Here is a 19,876-nt window from a genome sequence, read left to right on the forward strand (position 1 = left end):
TTATTTTTTCATACAGCTGCAGTGTGTAACAGTGTATTAGTGCAGGCAATTATCAACCACAACATATGGTAAATCTTTCTCCTGTCCTGAACTTCAGGCTGATTATTCTTACCTACAACGATACACTGTAACAACTCCTCATTTGCGTGAAGAGGACAGCATTGATGCTTTCGATCCAATTAAAATGGACCTTGAGATTCTGGCTAATCCCACACTGATAGGCTCGAGGCCACTGAGTTTCTATCTTACATAAATTGTTGTCTTGTTGCAGCTACAACAATCTGCTGCGCTACAAAGCAGAGCTGGAGGAACAGGACAAAGCCTTAAACTGCGAGAATAAAGAGCTGCAGCAGGAAAAGAAGAAGAACCTCTTGGCTGCGAGCGAGAATGAGAAGCTACAAGAAGAGCTTGAGAGGTGAGAGCAGCCGTCGGGGGTTTCTGTAATGGGAGGGGGGGCACTTTATGGCGCCTGATACTTTAAATTTGCTTTCCAGTCCCTCTGCTCCCTGTTCTGATTTGGTTGCAGTCCTTTCTTGTGTGTGGCCCTGTACACATCCAATTAAAGTCTTCTCCTTTCAGACATCAGATCAGACTAAGGGCTCATGCACAGGAACGTGTGCCATCCGGGCCGCATTATATGGCACCAGCTGTGTGTGCACTGCATTACGGATGCAGACCCATTCACTTAAATCCGGATGATATGGTGCAGTGCAGAATAGAGGCACGGATCGGAAGCACTGCGGACTGCTTCCGTGGGTTTTCTGTCCGCGCCTCCGCACTGCAAAAAAGTATTGCATGCACTACTTTTTTGCAGTGCAGACGGTCGGATGTGGATCATGGACCCTATTCAAGTGAAAGGGACAGCGTACAAAGGGGCGATTTGCGGTCTGCAGCATGGGCCCGAGCCCGACCACCACACTGACTAGGAGGCAGCTTGCTGCAGCAGGAATCTACACTCACTGCCCTCTTTTCAATAGGTAAAAGGGACAGGTCTTGATTTCCATGATGGACCCCATGAGCTTCATTCAGTATCCAGATTAATTCGGGGGGGGGGGGGGGGGGGGGGGTCCAACAGCTGGGACTCCTGCAGTCATAAGAATGGAGGTCCTCTCTACCGGAGTGACAGAGATAGTCAAGTGTACTCCAGCAATCTCTGGCAGTGCCATTGAGAATTAATTTACAGACAGTGGTCATAGGCGACCTACCGCTCTTTATTTATCTGGGGGCACGGGACCACCATTCTCTTGATTAGTGGGGTCCCCCACCAATCAGATGGTTATACTCTATCCTGAGAATAGAATTTGGCCCAACTCCCAATTTTTTTTATATATATTTTTTTTTTGTCCCGTTACAGGCTGAAATTCCTGCACGGAGAGCTCCAAGAAGAATATAACACTTTACACAAACACACCAAGGATACGAAGAGCTCGCTGAACAACGCCCAGATGGAGCTGACCCGATGGCAGGCTAAGTTTGATGAGTTAAAGGAGCAGCACCAGAACATGGACATCAGTCTCGCCAAGCTGGACAACCGCTGTGAGGTAGGACGAGGCCGCTGATTGCACCGCAATGTATAAAACGTATGACATTGTATGGTTTGCAACCCCCAACATACCATTTTGGGTTACACAAAACTCACTGAGTGACTTTTATTAACTCTTTCTTTGGGGGGGTTATTTTTTTTTTTATTTTTCACATTGTAAATTTTGCGACATTCACTTTGCGGCATAAATAACATGACAATTAAATTCTCTCGGGCAGTACGATTACAGCAAGATAGGCAGATTAGATAAATAGATCAGATGGGTAGATTACAGAGTTTTTTTTTTAAATGTAGTTGTATTACTCTTGGACAATAACCCAAGACCCAGAATATTTTTTATTTTTCTTCCTAAGAAGCTATGTGAGAGCTTCACTCTTGCAGGACGACTTGTAGTTTTCATTGGTACCATTCACATAAGACTTTTTGATAGCTTTTTATCCCTTTTTTTTTTTTTTTTTGTGGTGGCTAGGCAAAAAACCCTCAATTTTGGATTTTTTTTTTTACATTTTTTTATAGCCTTCACGATGCCGGATAAACTACATTATAATAGTATAGTGCAAGTCATTACAGATCTGTCGTACAGAGTATGTGGGTTGTTTTAGGACTGCAGCAGGGCATGGTGGGAGTTGTAGTTTTACAACAGCTGGAGGGCCGCAGGTTGAGCACCCCCGTTTTAGGCCATTCACAGGGTTTTTATATAATTCAGACAACCTTTTAAAAAGGGGGTTTCTTACTTATCCAGAAACGTTCAGCCCAGGACTGATATTACAGCTGTTTCTGGAAAATAAGCAACTAGATATCCCCTTTAAACAAGAGCACCCCCAGTTATGTTATTTCCACAACTGGCCACTGCGTGGCGCTCTTGTGCTTTAGTTATTTCCCTTTAAATCCTGACGTATAATAGATTTACATGTAATGAAGTTAGATTTTTTGTCACGTTGTCTTTGTGCTTGCAGCTGATGAGCCGTCTGAAACGTAATCTAGAGGAGGAGAACCACCACCTGCTCAGCCAGATCCAGATGCTGAATCAGCAGAACCAGATGTTGCTAGAGTCTAGTATGGAGAGTAAAGAGCATTATTACGAGGAGCAGAAACAGTACATGTAGGTGCATGTAGCTTGGAGGTCGTGGCCCCCAATGCGAAATCTGTTGCGCACTGTTGGTACTATTCATGTGACATTTTGTTTCCCCCCTTCCTCCCCATAGAGATAAATTAAATGACCTAAGACGACAGAAGGAGAAGCTGGAGGAGAAAATAATGGACCAGTATAAATTTTATGACCCTGCGCCCAAGAAGTAGGTGTTACCGATCGTTGTCAGGTCCATATGTCGCACAGAACTGAGATATAAGCGCCTTAACAGCAAGATCCAAGATCTCTGCTGACAGTCGGGGTAGGGTGACACAGTGGCGGATCCAGAGCCTGATCTCGGGAGGGGCACTTCCAGATTATTTTCTGTCCGCCGCCACAAAACAATGGTGTTTATAGAACAGACTCCACAGTGTAGCGGTATACTGTATATTGTGTGGCACAGTGTAGCGGTATACTGTACATTGTGGGGCACAGTGTAGAGGTATACTGTGTATTGTGTGGCACAGTGTAGCGGTATACTGTATATTGTGTGGCACAGTGTAGGCTATATGTGTATAACATAAACATATTTCACATGAAAACTTACAGTTACTTGGCTTGGCCCTTGGGGATCTCGGACACCACTTCAACACTTGGCCGGGGGCTCGTGGAGCTGATGTGTTTTATCCTAATGAGAAAGATTTCATGAAAAAGATTTGGAGAAAGGGCAGAGGGATAGCAGAGCAGGGAGAGGCTGGTGCTGCTACTAGGGGGTCATACCATGGGGGAGTAATAAAGCCCACCATAATGCCCCCCCCCCCCCAATAGAAATAATTATCCTTATAATGTGATGTATGTAATGCCCCCAGGTGAGCTAATGTCCCCATAGTGCCCCCATAATGTGCCAGTATAAAATACCCCAATATAATGCCCCCAGTAAATGCCTCCATAGTGCTCCTCTCCCCCCTTCCTTCTAGTGCCCCCCTTAATGTACCAGTATAAAATGCCCCATATATAGTGCCCCAGTAGATGCCCTCAGTGTCCCCCATAATTGCAAGTATAAAATACCCCTTCTTAGTGCCCCCGTAGATGACCCCATAGTGCTCCTCTCCCCCTTCCCCATAGTACCCACCATAATGTGTCCCAGTATAAAATTCTACTGTACAGAGCCCCCCCATATAAAACACCCCTTCTTTGTGGCCTCAGTAGATGCCCCTATAGTGCCCCCAATTATGTGCCAGTAATAACAGCCCCCCCATTATGTGCCAGTAAAAATAGCCCCCCTGTATGTGCCAGTAATAACAGCCCCCCCTGTATGTGCCAGTAATAACAGCCCCCCCTGTATGTGCCAGTAATAACAGCCCCCCCTGTATGTGCCAGTAATAACAGCCCCCCCTGTATGTGCCAGTAATAACAGCCCCCCCTGTATGTGCCAGTAAAAACAGCCCCCCATTATGTGCCAGTAATAACAGCCCCCCCCTGTATGTGCCAGTAATAACAGCCCCCCCATTAAGTGGCAGTAAAAGTATTGTATATATAAAAAAATAAACACTTATACTTACCTCCTTGGCAGCGATGCGATGCAGGCCTCTTCCGGCCTGTGTCCCGCGTTGTACGGCTCAGGCGGTGCGATGACGTCATCGGGCCGCCGCTGCCGGCCTAGTGCCCCGTTGCCCACCCCTGGATCCGCCACTGGGGTGACCGCATGTGCAGAGGCCCGCCGCATCCCCTCCACTTATAGCTGCAATACGGTTATGTGGATGATCACTGGTGGCCCTGGCTGTGGAGTTATTTGGACACTGTATGGCACTTTATAAAAGTATAAAGAGTATAAATGGTGTACTTTCTGACAGTATTGCTAGTGCACTATGTAACAGTATTTTGAAGAGCCTATATTATGTCTGCAATGTATAGTTCTATGTGCAGGATTAGGTGTGCACAGTATGGTGCTATATGTTCACTGTATGACAGTATATTAGCAGTATAAAGTTTTATAATATAAGCACTGTATGGCAGGACTAGGTGTGCACAATATGATGCTTTATGTTCACTGTATGACAGTGTATTATGTTGGCAGTATAAAGGTTGATAATGTAGGCACTGCATGGCAGGATTAGGTGTGCACAGTCTGTCAATGCTATGTAGTCCCTGTATTATGTTTGTAATATATGTTCTATGATGTAAGGCAGTATTAGGTGTGCATAGTATGGCGCTGTGTGTTCACTGCATGACAATGTATTAGGTTTACAATAGATAGATCTATGATGTAGGCACTGTATGGCAGTATTAGGTGTGCACAGTACGGTGCTACATGTTAACTACAAGACAGTATTATGTTCATGTAATATGTTTTTGCAGCATGAATATATGATGCATGCACTGTATGGCAGTACTAGGCAAGCACAGGGAGGTGCAGTATGTTTAGTTTCTGACAGTTCTATGTCATTCATGTTTTATATTAGCAATATATAGTTCTATGATGTAGGCACTGTATGGCAGTAGTAAGCGTGCACAGTGTGATGCCATACATTTATTGTGTGACAGTGTTGTATCGCTCATGTATTATGTTTGCAATATATAGTTCTATGATGTAGGCACTGCATGGCAGTATTAGGTGTGCACAGTATGGTGCCACATGTTAACTACAAGACAGTATTATGTTCATGTAATATGTTTTTGCCATGTATGAATATATGATGCATGCACTGTATGGCAGTACTAGGCTTGCACAGGGGACGTGCTGTATGTTCACATATGTCTTGACAGTGCTACATCATGCATGTACTGTATTATGTTTGCAATATATAGTTCTATAGTGCAGGCACTGTATGGCCGTGTTCAATATGTATAGTGGTGTTTTCTTACTGGGATTTTCTGTCTGCAGGAAGAATCACTGGTCGGGCGCTCGAGCTCTTGCCAAACTCATCAAACCAAGGAAAGAGAGCTCCAGAGAGAGACCCAAGTCGGTGGGAGATGTTACCAACCAGACGCAGACGGTGGAGAACCTGGAGATGGCTGCATCGCCTTCTTGTACCAGGCCCCTGAGAGTGCAGCCTGAGAATATAGATAACTGTTCTCTGGCGTCTGATGAGAAAGACGCAGCAAAGTCCTTCACCAGCAAAGGTAAGTTGTGTGAGTGAACACAATTCCTGGAAATATCCTCGAGAGATCAGCTGTTTGCAGAGTCAATGAACTTAGCTTTTTATCCAGTTACAAGACAGTGTGTCTTCATCATTAAGATTAAAAAAATATATATATTTTTAAATTTGCCAATTGGCTTGTAGCAAGCAGGTATTTTTGCCTGGTCATCTACTAGTTACAGTGGTTTATGTTCCAGTTGTAGAATGGGTATTTTCAGTGGCAATAAAATAGTTTGCACCAGAAAAAAAATTGTATCCACAGCTGTTTTTTTTTTTTTTGCATGGATACTTCTGTATATACCGTACATACATCCGAAAATGTGAATATTAGGCCAATATCTGGCAGAAATTTTCTGCAATGTCTTAAGTAGAATCTGCTCCAAAGGGAGATTCAGCAGCGCACACAGACTTGCAAGAAAAATCTCTGCAGCCTGTTGCCACCATTAGGTGGCAGTCTATGTTCGAATTGTCAGACAGGTTGCCACCTAGTGGTGGCAACAGATATTACATGTATCTATGTGGAGAATGGTTAAATGATACTCTGTAGTACAAAAACTGAAGTGTAAATTTTCTAATGCTTCTGTTTTCTTACAAAACTTAAAGGTAGATGCAATTAATGTCTCCATTTATTTCTGCATTTAACACTCTTTAATCCATTTACATCTCACTTCTTTCCTGTCCGGCCTGGTGACCTCTCTTTCTATCCAGCCACCCCCCGCAAAAAGTTTCCATTTTTGAAAAGCAAGAGTCAAGAGAAGAAGGCGTCACAGAGTCAGCGCCGTTTCTCGGAGCGCCTGCGTTTCTGGTCATCTGTAGACATCTCACCTACTACTCATAAGAGCTCTGTCTCCCTTCCGGAGATCAGGGACTTCTGACGCTCTCTCTGTCATCTCTTTTTCTAGAGCGTACCTCCCTTAATTTATTACTCTCCATATTTATACATTTTACCCGATGGACCAAAATACAATCCCTACCCATGATCTGTAATGTCTGTAAATTGCATGTTTCCCAAGAAGCAAAGACGTGAAGATTAGACCTCCCCACCCCCTTTCTTAAAACTGACACTCCACCCAATGACCACTGACCAGAAAGCGTCTGTCCGGGCAGCGTAAGTCTCCCTGTTCCCTGCAGAATTTATCTTTTTGCCTGTGACATGTTGCGCTGCTGTGTCCGTTATCTGGTGTGACGAGGGGAAGTATCATTTTATTTTTGTAGAAATCACCGGGGGGAGAATTTATCATGAGGGTAATTTTTTAAACCAGCTTTTTTTTTCCATAAATTCCACCAAATTTATCAAACTGTGCAAACTGTTTGAGAACACTTTGAGTAGAGGCATTAGTGTACTACAGTTTTTGTGTGCCATCACTCCAATGCATTAAGATGGCGACTTTAAAGGGGTCACATCATTGCATATATGTTGTTTAACTTTATGAAAATGGAAAATAAAGAATTTATAAAAAAAAAAGGGGTTTTCCCATCTCAACACTCGTGGCATATGGTTAGACTATGCCACAAATGTCAGATAGGCGCGGGTCCCACTTCTGGGACCTGCTCCTATCTCCAGAATGGGACCACTGAAGTGAAGCAGAGCACGCCATGCATGCACAACGTCCTCTCCATTCACTGCTAAGAGACTTCCGAAAATAGCCAAGTGGGCGCAATCTGCTATTTGCCGGAAATCCCATAGCCGTGAATGCAAAGGACGTCATGCATGCATGGCTACTTCTCCATCCACCACTATGGGATTGCCAGTGCTCAGTCATTTCTGCGGTGAATGGAGGGTGGTCTATCTTGAGGACGGGACCTCCAAGGTGGGACCTGCTCTCATCTTACATCTTTAGAAAATCCTAACGATATGCCACACATGTAGAGATAAATCTGCCCACTTTCCCAAAATGTTGAGTGGCAGAAAATCAGAAAAAGTTGTAAAATTTGTGCATCAATGGTGTGCACCAAAATGTGCTATATTATTTTTTTTTTTCTCCTGACAGAATTCTGGGTCAAAGGAAATTATACATTGCACAATTTGAGTTAAATGGTCAGCAGAGGGCACACTGTGCCTTATGTTACATTATCTGCTGCAGAACCTCTTTGGGGGTGGAATATAACTCTGCATGGCCTTGGAAAGTTAATTTCTTAGACAATGAGATAAAAGTAGCACTACCTTGACATTATGAGTAATTCTCAGATTCCGGTTGGTGCTACTAGTGGCATCCACAGCTTGGCAGTTGTCACCTACCACCGGACGTGACATAGTTGCCACCTAGAGGGCAGTGGGAAGCTTTCTAAAGATTAATTTGTTTGGGTGTAGTAGGGTATAATATACCATAAGGCTGATCAAATAGTGATTATATATATATATAATGAGAGAGAGAGAGGGCAACATCACACAAGGTTTCTTAGGATAGGGCCACTGTAGAAATGAATGATACTTCCCTCGTCACGCTGAGGCTTCCCCTCATGTCTGACCAGACATTACTAATGATCCCTGTTGTCCAGAAGCTGCCCCGCATGTCCAGTTTTTGCTTTCTCCCCTCTAACCTGCCGCGCACGCTCTGTCTATTAACTCCCTGTACGTCTGTCAGAAGAAGCTCATGAAGAGCATCCAGTCTGTATAAGGATACTTTGCATTCGCCAGCACATGGATGTTATATTCCTTAGGCCTGATGCACAAGACTGTATCTGAACAGCTACACGGTTCTGCAAAAAATATGGATGTGTACATGGTCCCATAGAAATGAAAGGATCAGTGTGCTATCCGCAAAAATGCAGCTAGCACAGGGATAAAAAATACGGTCGTGTGCATGAGGCCTTATTGATATAGGGTGAAACTTGGTTTATTTCCTATTTGCCCTTTATATTCGGTGGTGTGTGCACCACCCATCATGCTCCCTGATCAGAAGACTACTCAATTCCTCCATTATTGTGACATTATCTGTGCTCTGCATTTACGTACAGATCATGGGGACAGTGGCTGCTGTAAAACCGTAAACGGTATATGCACATGTTGGGGGGTACATGTGGTTTTTCTGCTCTGATTCTCATGTGCAAAAACTAGAGTAATACAGTACCAGCAAAGTGTACGAGATTTGACAAATCTAATGAACACTTTGATTTAGATTTTTTTTTATGCCAGGCGGAATCTTTATTATTTTTTTGGGATGTGGATTTTACCCTTTTAAATGTAAGATCTGCGACTAAATCGCATAAAATCTGCAAGTAACACATGCAGATTATGGCGTGGATACGGTGCAGAAATACACAGGGAAATTCGTGTGGAATTTCTGCAAAGTCTGCCTGCACCAGTGTGCGGGTACCCTAAGGGTATTTGCCCATGGTGCGTATTACATGAGGATTTTCGTGAGGAAAATCAGCAGTGTAGGGAAGTTCCAGCAAAGTAGATGAGTTTCAAAATCTCCTCTACACGGTTTGGATTTTGAAATCTGCAGTAGGTCAGTTGTGAGTGCAGATTTCACTTTGCAAAGGGTGAGATCTGAGGGAAATCCGCAAGAAGCACGAAGGTCTGCATAAACTACACTGCCATGTGGTCGCAATGTACGTGACATAATAGGGGAAGAACTAAGAAATTCCTTGGGCAGATGGGATAGTAAAAAAAAATATGGATCTGTCTGTTAGGTTTATCCAGGTCTGAGGGGGATATAGATGAATTTTTTTTTTATACAAAGTACAGGGCTGGGACCACCTCATGTAGTGAAGGTCATGGTGACTCCTCCAAGAATGCTGTGTTTTTGCCAAAGACCCTTACCTATGTCTTGTCCTTATATTGTCTCCCTGATGTGAAGTGGATAACACATTGCTTGAAATTTTTGTTGCTTTATCCATACCAAGGTCTAACGCAGCGCACAGTGGATCTGACCCCAGTGTATTGTAGGAATGTCTCAGAAGGATATTATAATAACCTGTCTGATTATCGTCCTGTGGAAAGGTGGCTTTAGACTTCATACATACAATATACCTGTTGACTGATCCAACCTTGGATCTTGCAGTGTCTGCCACTTTAACAACCTGCATTCACGTAAAAGAAATGCTGGCAATGTAGGCGAGATCCGGTGGGCTTCACAATAGTAAGCAGATTACAATACATTTCTTACAATAAAGTGAGAATTTTCTTAATCTTCTTACATTCAATATATTCTAAAACCCATTCTATTTGATTCATTGTAGTCAGTTTTCTAAGGACAATTCACTTAAGTGTCGGCATCCACCATTGTGCGTTGTGTCAGGGCTTCTTGTATCCGCTCCATATATACGTTCTGCTCACTAGAGTGTGTGCTGTTTGGTTCTTCAGTCCTGGTCGATGTTGGTCCCAAGCAGAATAGGATGTCTTATCATGGAGGAAGCGGTGAGGAGATGGAGGGCTCAGAACGGACTTCTCGCTCGAGGAGGATAGAACCTGGGTCCAGGGCCTTCTCCACCACTGCGATCCACCTGAGCCCAGCAGGAAGCCCCGGGTCACAGCAGCCAGGTCGACCGAAAGGTGAGTTTCTGATTTTCCCTGCATAGATTGCATTGTTAAACACACAGGTTACCAAAAAATGTATGCTTTATGTACAGCATTTATATAAAGGGCGGCACCAAAAACATACAATCTGGAGTTAGCCAAGCATGCCTGTTTATTTCAGTGGGAAGAGAGAGCGCTTGCTCCGTACAGTATTGAAACTAAGTTTTATGCAAATTGACTTTGGATGTTTCATCAAAAGTCGATTCGCTCATCACTAATTATAATCGCTGCACCATGCTATACAATATGCCGTATAATATACATTATAATTCCAGCACCGCTGTACAGTATACATTATAATCCCTGCACCATACAGTAAAATATACAGTATAATCCATACACCATACAGTAAAATATACAGTATAATCCATACACCATGCTGTACATTATAATTCCTGCACCATACAGTATAATTATAAACCATACACCTTGCCTTACAATATACAGCATAACCCAACGGCATGGTGTATGGATTATAATGTATATTATACAGCATGGTGCAGGAACTAATGTATATTGTACAGCAAATGTATAGAGGTTACGCCATGCTGTAGAATATACAGTATAACCCCTACACAGTGTAGCGGTATACTGTATATTGTGTGGCACAGTGTAGGCTATATGTGTATAACAGAAACATATTCCACATGAAAAATTACAATTACTTGGCTTGGCCCTTGGGGATCTTGGACGTCACTTGAACACTTTGGCTGGGGAGCTAGGTCTAAGAACATGCCGCCCCCTCCTCTTTTCCCACGCTGCACATGCGCTGCTGCAACTGGAAGAGGAGAACATGAGGAAGGCGGCGTGGCCATCTTGGAGCGCCGCACAGGAACGTCCTGACACTGGATAATGTCAGGACGTTAAGGGCACTGTGGGCAGTAGGGTGGGTGCCTGTTCCGAGTTCTAGGAATACCCACTACAGTAATGCACACAGTAAAAATTGTGTGCATTGCCAAGGTGGGCTTCCCTAGAGTACGGCTCAGGCATACACCATTACATGAAGTCCAGGCTGCAGCGGTGAGCGGGCCTGCAGAGGTCCTGAGCCGAGGCATAAAGGAAGCTGCACAGCTTACAGGGAACACGGCCTGCAAAGTGGACAAGATTTTAGCAGATCTCATCCACACACTGCAGTAAATGGACCTGTGGTGTGGCTTTTAATGACCTATCTTCAGGGTAGGTCATCAATATCAGATGAATGAGGGTCTGACACCTGGCACCCCCCACCGATCAGCTGGTTGAAGAGGCTGTGCCCTCTTTAACCAGCTGAACGGCGGGGAGTGCCAGGAGTCGGACCCTCATCAATCTGATACTGATGACCTACCCTGAAGGTAAACTCCTTTTAAAATCCACACCAAAGGTCAATTTACTCCGCAGACTTTACCCTTTGCAATACAGTCCATATCAAATTGTCACACATTTTGCTGAGAAAAAATTATCTCCAATGGATCTCGTTTTTTTTGTTTTTTTCTGGCATTTAATTACTTACGGAACATTCTGAATTTTCTACGTTTAGGTTACAAGTCTGATGATAACCTCTATGAGCAGTTACCGGATCATGAACCCGGCCCTGGAGGACTTCGTGGTAAATTGATTGTTTGCTAGCTAACCCTTTCTGGATAAATATACCAAATTGGCAATGTGTGACAAGGGGCATACACACAGTACCCTCTTTTATGGAAGTGACTCTTGTGTGCCCCAAGCAAAATTCTACTCCTTCACCAGTGTATAAAATAATCACTTTTTATGAAATACATAGATGAGTGTAAAAATAAATCCCACAACGAAGAAAAGGGCGACATCACAGGGGGGAGAGGACATAACCAGTAATTAATCAGTATACTCTACGTCAGATGAACAGCAGGTAACAACGTGGAGCAAGAATCATAAGATGTCAATGTATAATACTCATTGCTATAACCCATAGAGATGAGAGATGTGTATCAGTATGCCGACTGGTGTAATATCAGCAAAGTGCTAACAATATCACACGTGTCTAAGATGCATGTGATGTGGAGGAGGTAGAAATATATAACCTTTCCCATCAATGGCGCTCTCCTGCTGGGATGACACCAGCCCCGTGTCCATTTCTGCTTGGCCTTCGTTAATGAGAACTGTACATTGACATTTTATGATTCTTGCTTCACATTGTTATCTGCTATCCATACGATGGGGTTTTACTATTGATGACCTATCCTCAGGATAGGTCATCAATATCAGATCGGTGGCTCCCCCGCCCATCAGCTGTATGGGGAGATGGTGCACACGTGTTGTCTCCCTTCCTGTTCGCTGCTGCGTTTAATGGTTTTTGACAGCAGCAGCAAACAGGAAATAAGGTGGCATTGCGTGCGCCGTCTCCTCATACAGCTGATCGGCGGTGGGGAATGAAAAGAAAGCTACCTGGTGACCTCCTCTTCGTTTTTTTTTTTTTGCTGCAGATCTACCGATTCCTGGATTCCTCTTCTGCAATCCAAGATGGCTGCAGCGCCTCTCAGACTACCTGGTGCATTTGGTAGTCCAAGACACTTCCTACTTGTCCAGCCCTGCTTTGGGATTGGCCAGCACTGTTCACATGAGCAGTGCTGGCCAATCCGAGGACAGCAGGAAGTGTCTTAGACTCCCAAATGCACAGTGAGCACCAGGTAGTCCGAGAAGCGGTGCAGCCATCTTGGATGCCAGATGAGGAGCCTGTAAATTCGTGGATCTGCAACTGAAAAGGTCAGCAGGTAAGGCTACTTTCACACTGGCAAAACGCTGTTTTTGAGATCCGTTCAGGGCTCTCACGAGCGCTCGAAAACGGATCAGTTTTGCCCTAATGCATTCTGAATGGAAAAGGATCCGCTCAGAAGGCATCAGTTCAGTCTCCATTCCGCTTTGGAGACAAACACCAAAACACTGCTTGCAGCATTTTGGTGTCCATCTGACGAAACTGAGCCAAACGGATCCGTCCTGACACACAATGTAAGTCAATAGGGACGGATCTGTTTTCTATGACACAATCTGGCGCAATAGAAAACGGATCCGTCCTCCATTGACTTTCGATGGTGTTCAAGAGGGATCCATCATGGCTATGTTAAAGATAATACAAACGGATCAGTTCTGAACGGATGCAGACGTTTGTATTATCTGAACAGATCCGTCCATGACGGATCCGCACAAAATGCAAGTGTAAAAGTAGCCTTAGGCCTCTTTCACAAGGGCGTCGCGTGTGAGGGCCGGATAGGATACGGTGCATCGCGGGAAAATGTGCGTTTTTTTTTTTTTTCGCGCGAGTGCAAAGCTTTTTTGATGCGTTTTGCACGCACGTACGTGAGAAAAATCTGCATGTTTGGTACCCAGACTTCTTCACAGAAGTTTGGGTTGGATTAAGTGTTCTGTAGATTTTATTATTTTCCCTTATAACATGGTTATAAGGGAAAATAATAGCATTCTGAATACAGAATATATAGTACAATAGGGCTGGAGGGGTTAAAAAATAATCAACAAATTTAACTCACCCCATCCACTTGGTCACGTAACGGATCTAGTCTTTCTTCAGGACCTGGGTAAAGACCTTTGATGACGTCACTGCGCTCATCACATGGTCCATCACCATGGTGATGGACCATGTGAGGAGCACAGTGACGTCAAAGGTCCTTTACCCAGGTCCTGAAGAAAGAAGAGGAGATCCGCTACGCGACCAAGTGGATGGGGGGAGTTAAATTTGTTTATTTTTTAACCCCTCCATCCCTAATTTACTAAGCATTCTGTATTAAGAATGCTATTTTTTTCCCTTATAACCATGTTATAAGGGAAAATAATTAAGATCGGGTCCCCATCCCGATCGTCTCCTTAGCAACCATGCATGAAAATCGCACCGCATCTGATCTTGCTTGCGAATGCTTGTTTCACGCAGCCCCATTCACTTCTATGGAGCCTGTGTTGCGTGAAAAACGCACAATATAGAGCATGCTGCGATTTTCACGCAACCCACAAGTGAGGCGTGAAAATCACCGCTCATGTGCACAGCCCCATAGAAATAAATGGGTCCGGATTCAGTGCGGGTGCAATGCATTCACTTCACACATTGCACCCGCGCGGAAAACTTGCCTGTGTGAAAGGGGCCTTAGTGTTCTGTTTGTTCCCCGGTTAATGTGACTAACCAGAGGGTCGCTTTAAGACCATGTTGCTCCCTTCCCCCACATTCCATCCAACTCTCCATTTACTCAAAAATATTTCTTTCCAGTCCCTTGGCCCAACAGCTTAGAGAACAGCAGAAATTCATCCACCAGCAGCTCACCGCAGACCTCAAAGGGTAAGTGATCCCCATTGTATGTCCCTCATAGCAGACTATCAGGACAGGGAAGAGGTAGCACTCATACAGGGGATTGTCTAGACTGGATACCACTGTGCCAAACCATCAGGTCCCATTCACTAACTGCAAGCAGAGATCTTAGAAATGATGAAGAAATGAAACACAAAGGCCATGGCCGAATCCAGCATGCATTTTTCAAAGAATCTACGGTAGAGCTCCAAGGCTGAAACCCTGATTTCTGCAGGGAATCCTCATGCGGATTAGCTCCATTGTGGTTAATCCAGGGCTTTTCCGTCCAGAATCATGAACGTGCTGTGGATTATAAAACCTGCACTGTGTCCACTAGTTCCTGCTGCATGTGATGGGTATAAAATACACTGCATTAAAGGGGTATTCCAGGATTTTGTTATTGATATCCTTAGGAGAGACCATGGGTGGACTGGCCACAAACCCTACAGGGAAATTTCCTGGTGGGCCGATGCCCGGGCAGTCTTGGCCGCCAGGCAGGTACATGAACATCTGATGCTCTCTGTATTATTTCACGTAGGAGCATCAGTTACTTATGCACATGGCCAGCGGCCGCAGGTGTCCTCCTGAATTCAACTGTATTGCCGTCCTCGGGATGATGATACAGTTTCCAACACTCACAGCCCCACCAATCAGCTGTTCTGCAGCAGCTCCTGTACCAGAAATTCACATTGAAGTCAAAGACAGCAACTTTGCAGTAACCCGCTCCGTCCACTACACAATGGATGGCGCTACACTGAAACAGCTGATCGTCGGGGTGTGTGGTTCGGGACTCCTGCCGATCAGATACCGATTGCCTGTCTTAAGGAAAGGCGATCAATAACAAGATCTTGGAAATACCCCTTTAACTGCAGAACTCGGACCTAAATACACAGAAACCTGCACGTGTGAATACGGCCAAAGTACTGTATATGTGAAAGTTGCTAAATATTTCATTAAACAATGATCAAGCTTAATTTAAATAAATAGCCTGACCACACTGGAATAAAATATAAAGCCTGTGTTATAAATATGCAACCGATTTCCATTGCTCATAAGATGGACATTGGGGTTTGCACTGATCATCTACAACATGTTTCAGTAGAATTATCATTAATTGTCAGATCTCTATTGATTTTGAAGTGGTTTTCCAGGAGTACATTATTGATGTTTGAAGAGGCCGCGGTGCTCCGGTGAGGCACAGTGCCGTACATTGTAGAGCGGCTGCGCTTGGTACTAAAGCCCAGGCCCATTCACTTGAAAGAGATTGCACTGCACATAGGCAGTGTGACTGATGGGTATTCTCATCTCAAACAATGAGGGCATATCGCTAGGATATACCCCCATTGTCTGATAGGTGCGGGTCCCACCGCTGGGTTTCCACACTTATATCGAGAACGGAGTGGGCAAAGTGGTGGCTGGAGGACTCCGGTCCGGCCACCACCAATCGCTTTCCCTATAGAAGTGAATAGGAGTGCACTGCGCATGACCGACCACTGCTCCCATTCGCTTCTATGGGCCTGACGGAAATAGCTGAGATAGCTGATCCAGCTCTCGGCTATTTTAGGCAGCCCCATAGAAATGAATGTAGGGCAGCTGCGCATGCACAGTGCGGACTCCACCATTTTGGGTCTCCGTTTAGGAGATGGGTGTGGGTCCCTGCGATATGCCCCCATGGTCTCAGGTGAGAAAACCCCTTTAATGTCGCTGGCCCAGGAGTATCTGTGGCCTCTTAAAACAGGTGATTGGTGCGGTTCCACCGGATAGGTCATCAATATTTTACTCCTGAAAGACTGATTAAATATATATATTTTTTTATCTAGGATCGTCGGGTTTCCCTCTAGGAAGACCAGAGAGTATGAGCAGTGATGATTTTGTTCCCACCAAGGAAGCTGCCACATTACCCAGAGACAGCTACATCAGTCGCCCCAGCTCGACCCTACTCAGCTCCAGCACTAAACTGGAAGTCACTTCTAACCAAAACAGCCCGGTGTCCTACAACAACAATCTTGAGAGGAGACCACCGAGCCGCACCCTGCCAAGGCCACGGTCGGGGTCTCCAGGCAGTGAGATGGTGACCTTGGAAGAATTTCTGGATGAGAGTAATAAGAAGTCTCCACCCACTGTAAGTGTCTGGGTAGGGTAGTACTGCCAGACTCCACTAGCAATGGAACTGCAAAGGTCAGGCCTCGCAGAGGCAGCTGGAAGTAAAGTGCACTTCCTAAATTTATAGGCTCTGTTACAAGAAAACTATAAAAAAAACACATTTCCAATTATGAGCACTTTGTGATTTACTCTTTTAAATGCTCAAAGGTGTAAAGTTTGCATATTAGTAATTATATATCCCACAGGTTAATGCAAGCTTCTGTCACCTGAGAGTTAAATGTTTTTTTTTTCAGGATTATTATATTGATGACCCATCCAGGCACCCCCGCCGATCAGCTGTATGAAAAGACCGAAGGACTGAACTGTGCCTAGACCATGTGACCCACAGACGTGGCATCACATCACTAGGAAAAGGCCGAAGGGCTTGATGAGCGCTTCGGCCTTGCCCTAGTGATGTGATGCCACGTCTGTGGGTCACATGGTCTAGGCACAGTTCAGTCCTATTCAAGGGAATGGGCTGAGCTGCGATACCAAGCACAGACCCTATCCAATGGACGGTTCTTGGCGAGGGTCCTGGGTCCACCTAGCTCAAAAAAACCTCTTTAACAGTAAAGTAGCAGAATTTTCAGAATGCAGCTGTGATTTCATTTATTAAAGGTAAAGTATTTGCTGCGTTGCTCAATGTTATATGTAAACAAATGCTAAAAGTGCAGGTTTTTGGGTAGTTTTCACTTTTCTATGGGAGGTTGATAATCTTTGCTCTTACGCCCCGTCTCTCCTCCAGCGCCGGCACAGTATAATTGACAGCGAGCTCATCACCCTTCAGGAGTTTCTGTTAGAGGCCGATTCCCTCCACCCTTCCATTCCTTCCCCTTCTCCCACGCTTCAACTCAAGGAACGTTCAGAGCCATCGTCGGGAACCTCGTCGCCATCTCTCGAGAACTGCGCATGGAGGCAACGCGCAGAGCAGGCTAACAGGAGAGCGACCTCGCTATATATCCCCAGGGTATTCCACAGCAATTCTCTGTCCACTATCCTCTCACCCACCGACTCTGCATGTCTAACACTATGTGATATTCTGGAGCGCCATTTATTAACCCGTTGGGGCACTCACCTGTGGGAGTCACTATGTTTTCTTCATGTGCACATTAACATTACGGGACTGTGGGAGGTGAATAACAATCTAATCTTCACCCTGTGCAGGGCTGCATTAACCAACTCTGATTTATGTCTGAGCATTCCTGAAATATTTGTTGGAATAGTTTTATGTGCTGCTCATAAATCAAGGACATTTTGTGCAATTAGGAAAAAGGTGGTAATACCCTGAGAGATAGATGATCCTATGTAAGATTTGGGGGAACTAGCGACTCTGGCGTGAAAGAAGATAGAAATCTACAGCAGCTAGGAGGCCTTTGCTGCAGCATAGCTTTGGCGCAACCTCCGGCTGCGAAGAGGGAATCAAGAGTGGTGATGAAAATGTTGGCCTGCTCCCCTTGGTCTTTTGTATGGCCACCTAACATGATGACTGCGTGCATCCTGGTTATTGGTTCAAAAGTGTAAGGCTAAGTTCTCTTGTTGTGGATTTTCGTGCAGATAAATTCTACGCAAAAATCTGCAATTAAATCTTACGCAGATTTTGACAGGGATTTCATTGCCGATCTGCAAGTAAACCATTCTAGCTTTTAGATGTAGTAACTTGTAAGTCAATTGACTTCAGTGTTAAAAATCCACTGCAAATCCAAACACAATCTGCAAGATAATGAACATGCAGCAGACAAAAAAGTTTGCAGGACTCCAACTTTCACTATGCTGTAATTTTGTGGGGATCTGTGATGCAAATCCGCAACGTGTGAACTTAGTCTAAGGCCTCCTGCACACGAACGTGTGCGTTCGCAATGCACGAACACCGTCTGTGGGGCAGCCGCAGTGGATCGCGGACTCATTCACTTTAATAGGTCTGCGATCCGGCCGTTCCGCAAAAAGATAGGACATGTTCTATCTTTTTGTGGAACGGAAGTACGGGACGAAACCCCACGGAAGCACTCTGTAGTGCTCCTGTAGGGTTCCGTTCTGCACCTCCGGATTTGCGGACCCATTGAAGTGAACGGGTCCGCATCCGTGATGCGGAATGCACATGGAAAAGTGCCAGTGTATTGCGCATCCGCAAATGCGGTCCGCAATACAGCAACATACTCTCGTGTGCGAGAGGCCTAAGGATGCGGCTACCTTTCTCATCAACGGTTTTCAAACTTGATTGTTAATGGCTACCGAATTTTGCAGGTATGCAGCAGTTTTACCTACAAAACCACATGGAAAACGTTCTAAATTGTGCAGGCGTTAATTTGAAAACTATGCGGATCTGCAATAAGACCAGATATCTGCATGGTTTAAGGCTGGGATCTCATCGGGATGATACAGTCACTGCGTTGACATGCGCAGTTTTCAAACTGATTGTTGCTTGCCATTTAGGCAAGTTTCACATCCGCGGGAGAGATCTGATAAAGAACAGCTTGCTGGAGTTCTCATAATGTGTCATTGCCGGATACTGCCGCCTTCCCGCCGTACCCTACTGGCTATAATGGGGTGCGGCAGATATCCGGCGGCTACCTGGCAAATATGTTGAGAATTGGCCAGACAAAAACCAGTGCATGCAGTGTTTTTTCTCCAGCCAATTCCTGCTATTATCTGCCGAACCGCCTGGACGCAGCTGTGAAAGTAGTCTAAAGGGGTTTTTCCATTAATAAAATATTCACAGCACAGCCCTGTACATCGTTTAGTGGTTGCGCCTGGTAATGAAGCTCAGGCATAAGCCATGGCCCAACAAAAACAACGTCACTGGAATAGGAAGAGTCTGCAGCAAGCGGCCTGTTCAAACAGCTGGGGGTGCTGAGATAGATGCCCAGTCCTGAGGATAGGTTATCAATATTTTACTCCCGGAAAACCCCTTTAACAATCAATTTGAAGACTGCATGGATTTGCACAGTGGCAGCTGCGTGTGAATCCAGCTTCAGGTTGAATTCATACACAGCAAATTTGTTGCAGAGATTTCTGTGACCTTAAAAGTCAGTCATTTCCATACATGTGAATGGGGTTGTTTCTGCTGCACATGCTCAGGTTTCCTGCAAGATACATTCAGATGAATGGGACAGTCACTAAGTCTGTGTGTGAATATACCCCTTAAACCCTTAGTCATATA

At 44.8% G+C, this 19,876-nt stretch overlaps 2 protein-coding genes across 6 annotated transcripts in view; one reads left to right on the forward strand and one right to left on the reverse strand.

The window, feature by feature from the left end:
• The window catches only part of CCDC88C (coiled-coil domain containing 88C), a 139,924-nt gene that overhangs the window by 49,034 nt on the left and 71,014 nt on the right, over window positions 1-19,876 (forward strand). Inside the window, exons 21-30 of one of the 5 annotated variants that reach the window (XM_040412102.1) lie at window positions 272-415; window positions 1,355-1,541; window positions 2,500-2,645; window positions 2,749-2,838; window positions 5,497-5,735; window positions 10,062-10,250; window positions 11,791-11,859; window positions 14,500-14,568; window positions 16,398-16,699; window positions 17,465-17,686. In XM_040412102.1, coding sequence (XP_040268036.1) covers window positions 272-415; window positions 1,355-1,541; window positions 2,500-2,645; window positions 2,749-2,838; window positions 5,497-5,735; window positions 10,062-10,250; window positions 11,791-11,859; window positions 14,500-14,568; window positions 16,398-16,699; window positions 17,465-17,686 — 1,657 coding nt within the window. Of the gene's footprint in view, window positions 1-271; window positions 416-1,354; window positions 1,542-2,499; window positions 2,646-2,748; window positions 2,839-5,496; window positions 5,745-6,460; window positions 6,861-10,061; window positions 10,261-11,790; window positions 11,860-14,499; window positions 14,569-16,397; window positions 16,700-17,464; window positions 17,687-19,876 lie in introns of those variants that run through there. The other 4 variants (XM_040412103.1, XR_005774852.1, XR_005774853.1 and 1 more) reach the window with 4 other exon arrangements.
• Window positions 9,411-19,876, reverse strand: part of DGLUCY (D-glutamate cyclase) — a 131,308-nt gene continuing 120,842 nt past the window's right edge. The window contains exon 14 of the mRNA XM_040412108.1: window positions 9,411-10,260. The gene's annotated coding sequence lies outside the window, so the exon portion shown is untranslated. The remainder of the gene's footprint in view (window positions 10,261-19,876) is intronic.

Source organism: Bufo bufo, chromosome 11, assembly GCF_905171765.1.
Source record: "Bufo bufo chromosome 11, aBufBuf1.1, whole genome shotgun sequence".
NCBI lineage: Eukaryota > Metazoa > Chordata > Amphibia > Anura > Bufonidae > Bufo > Bufo bufo.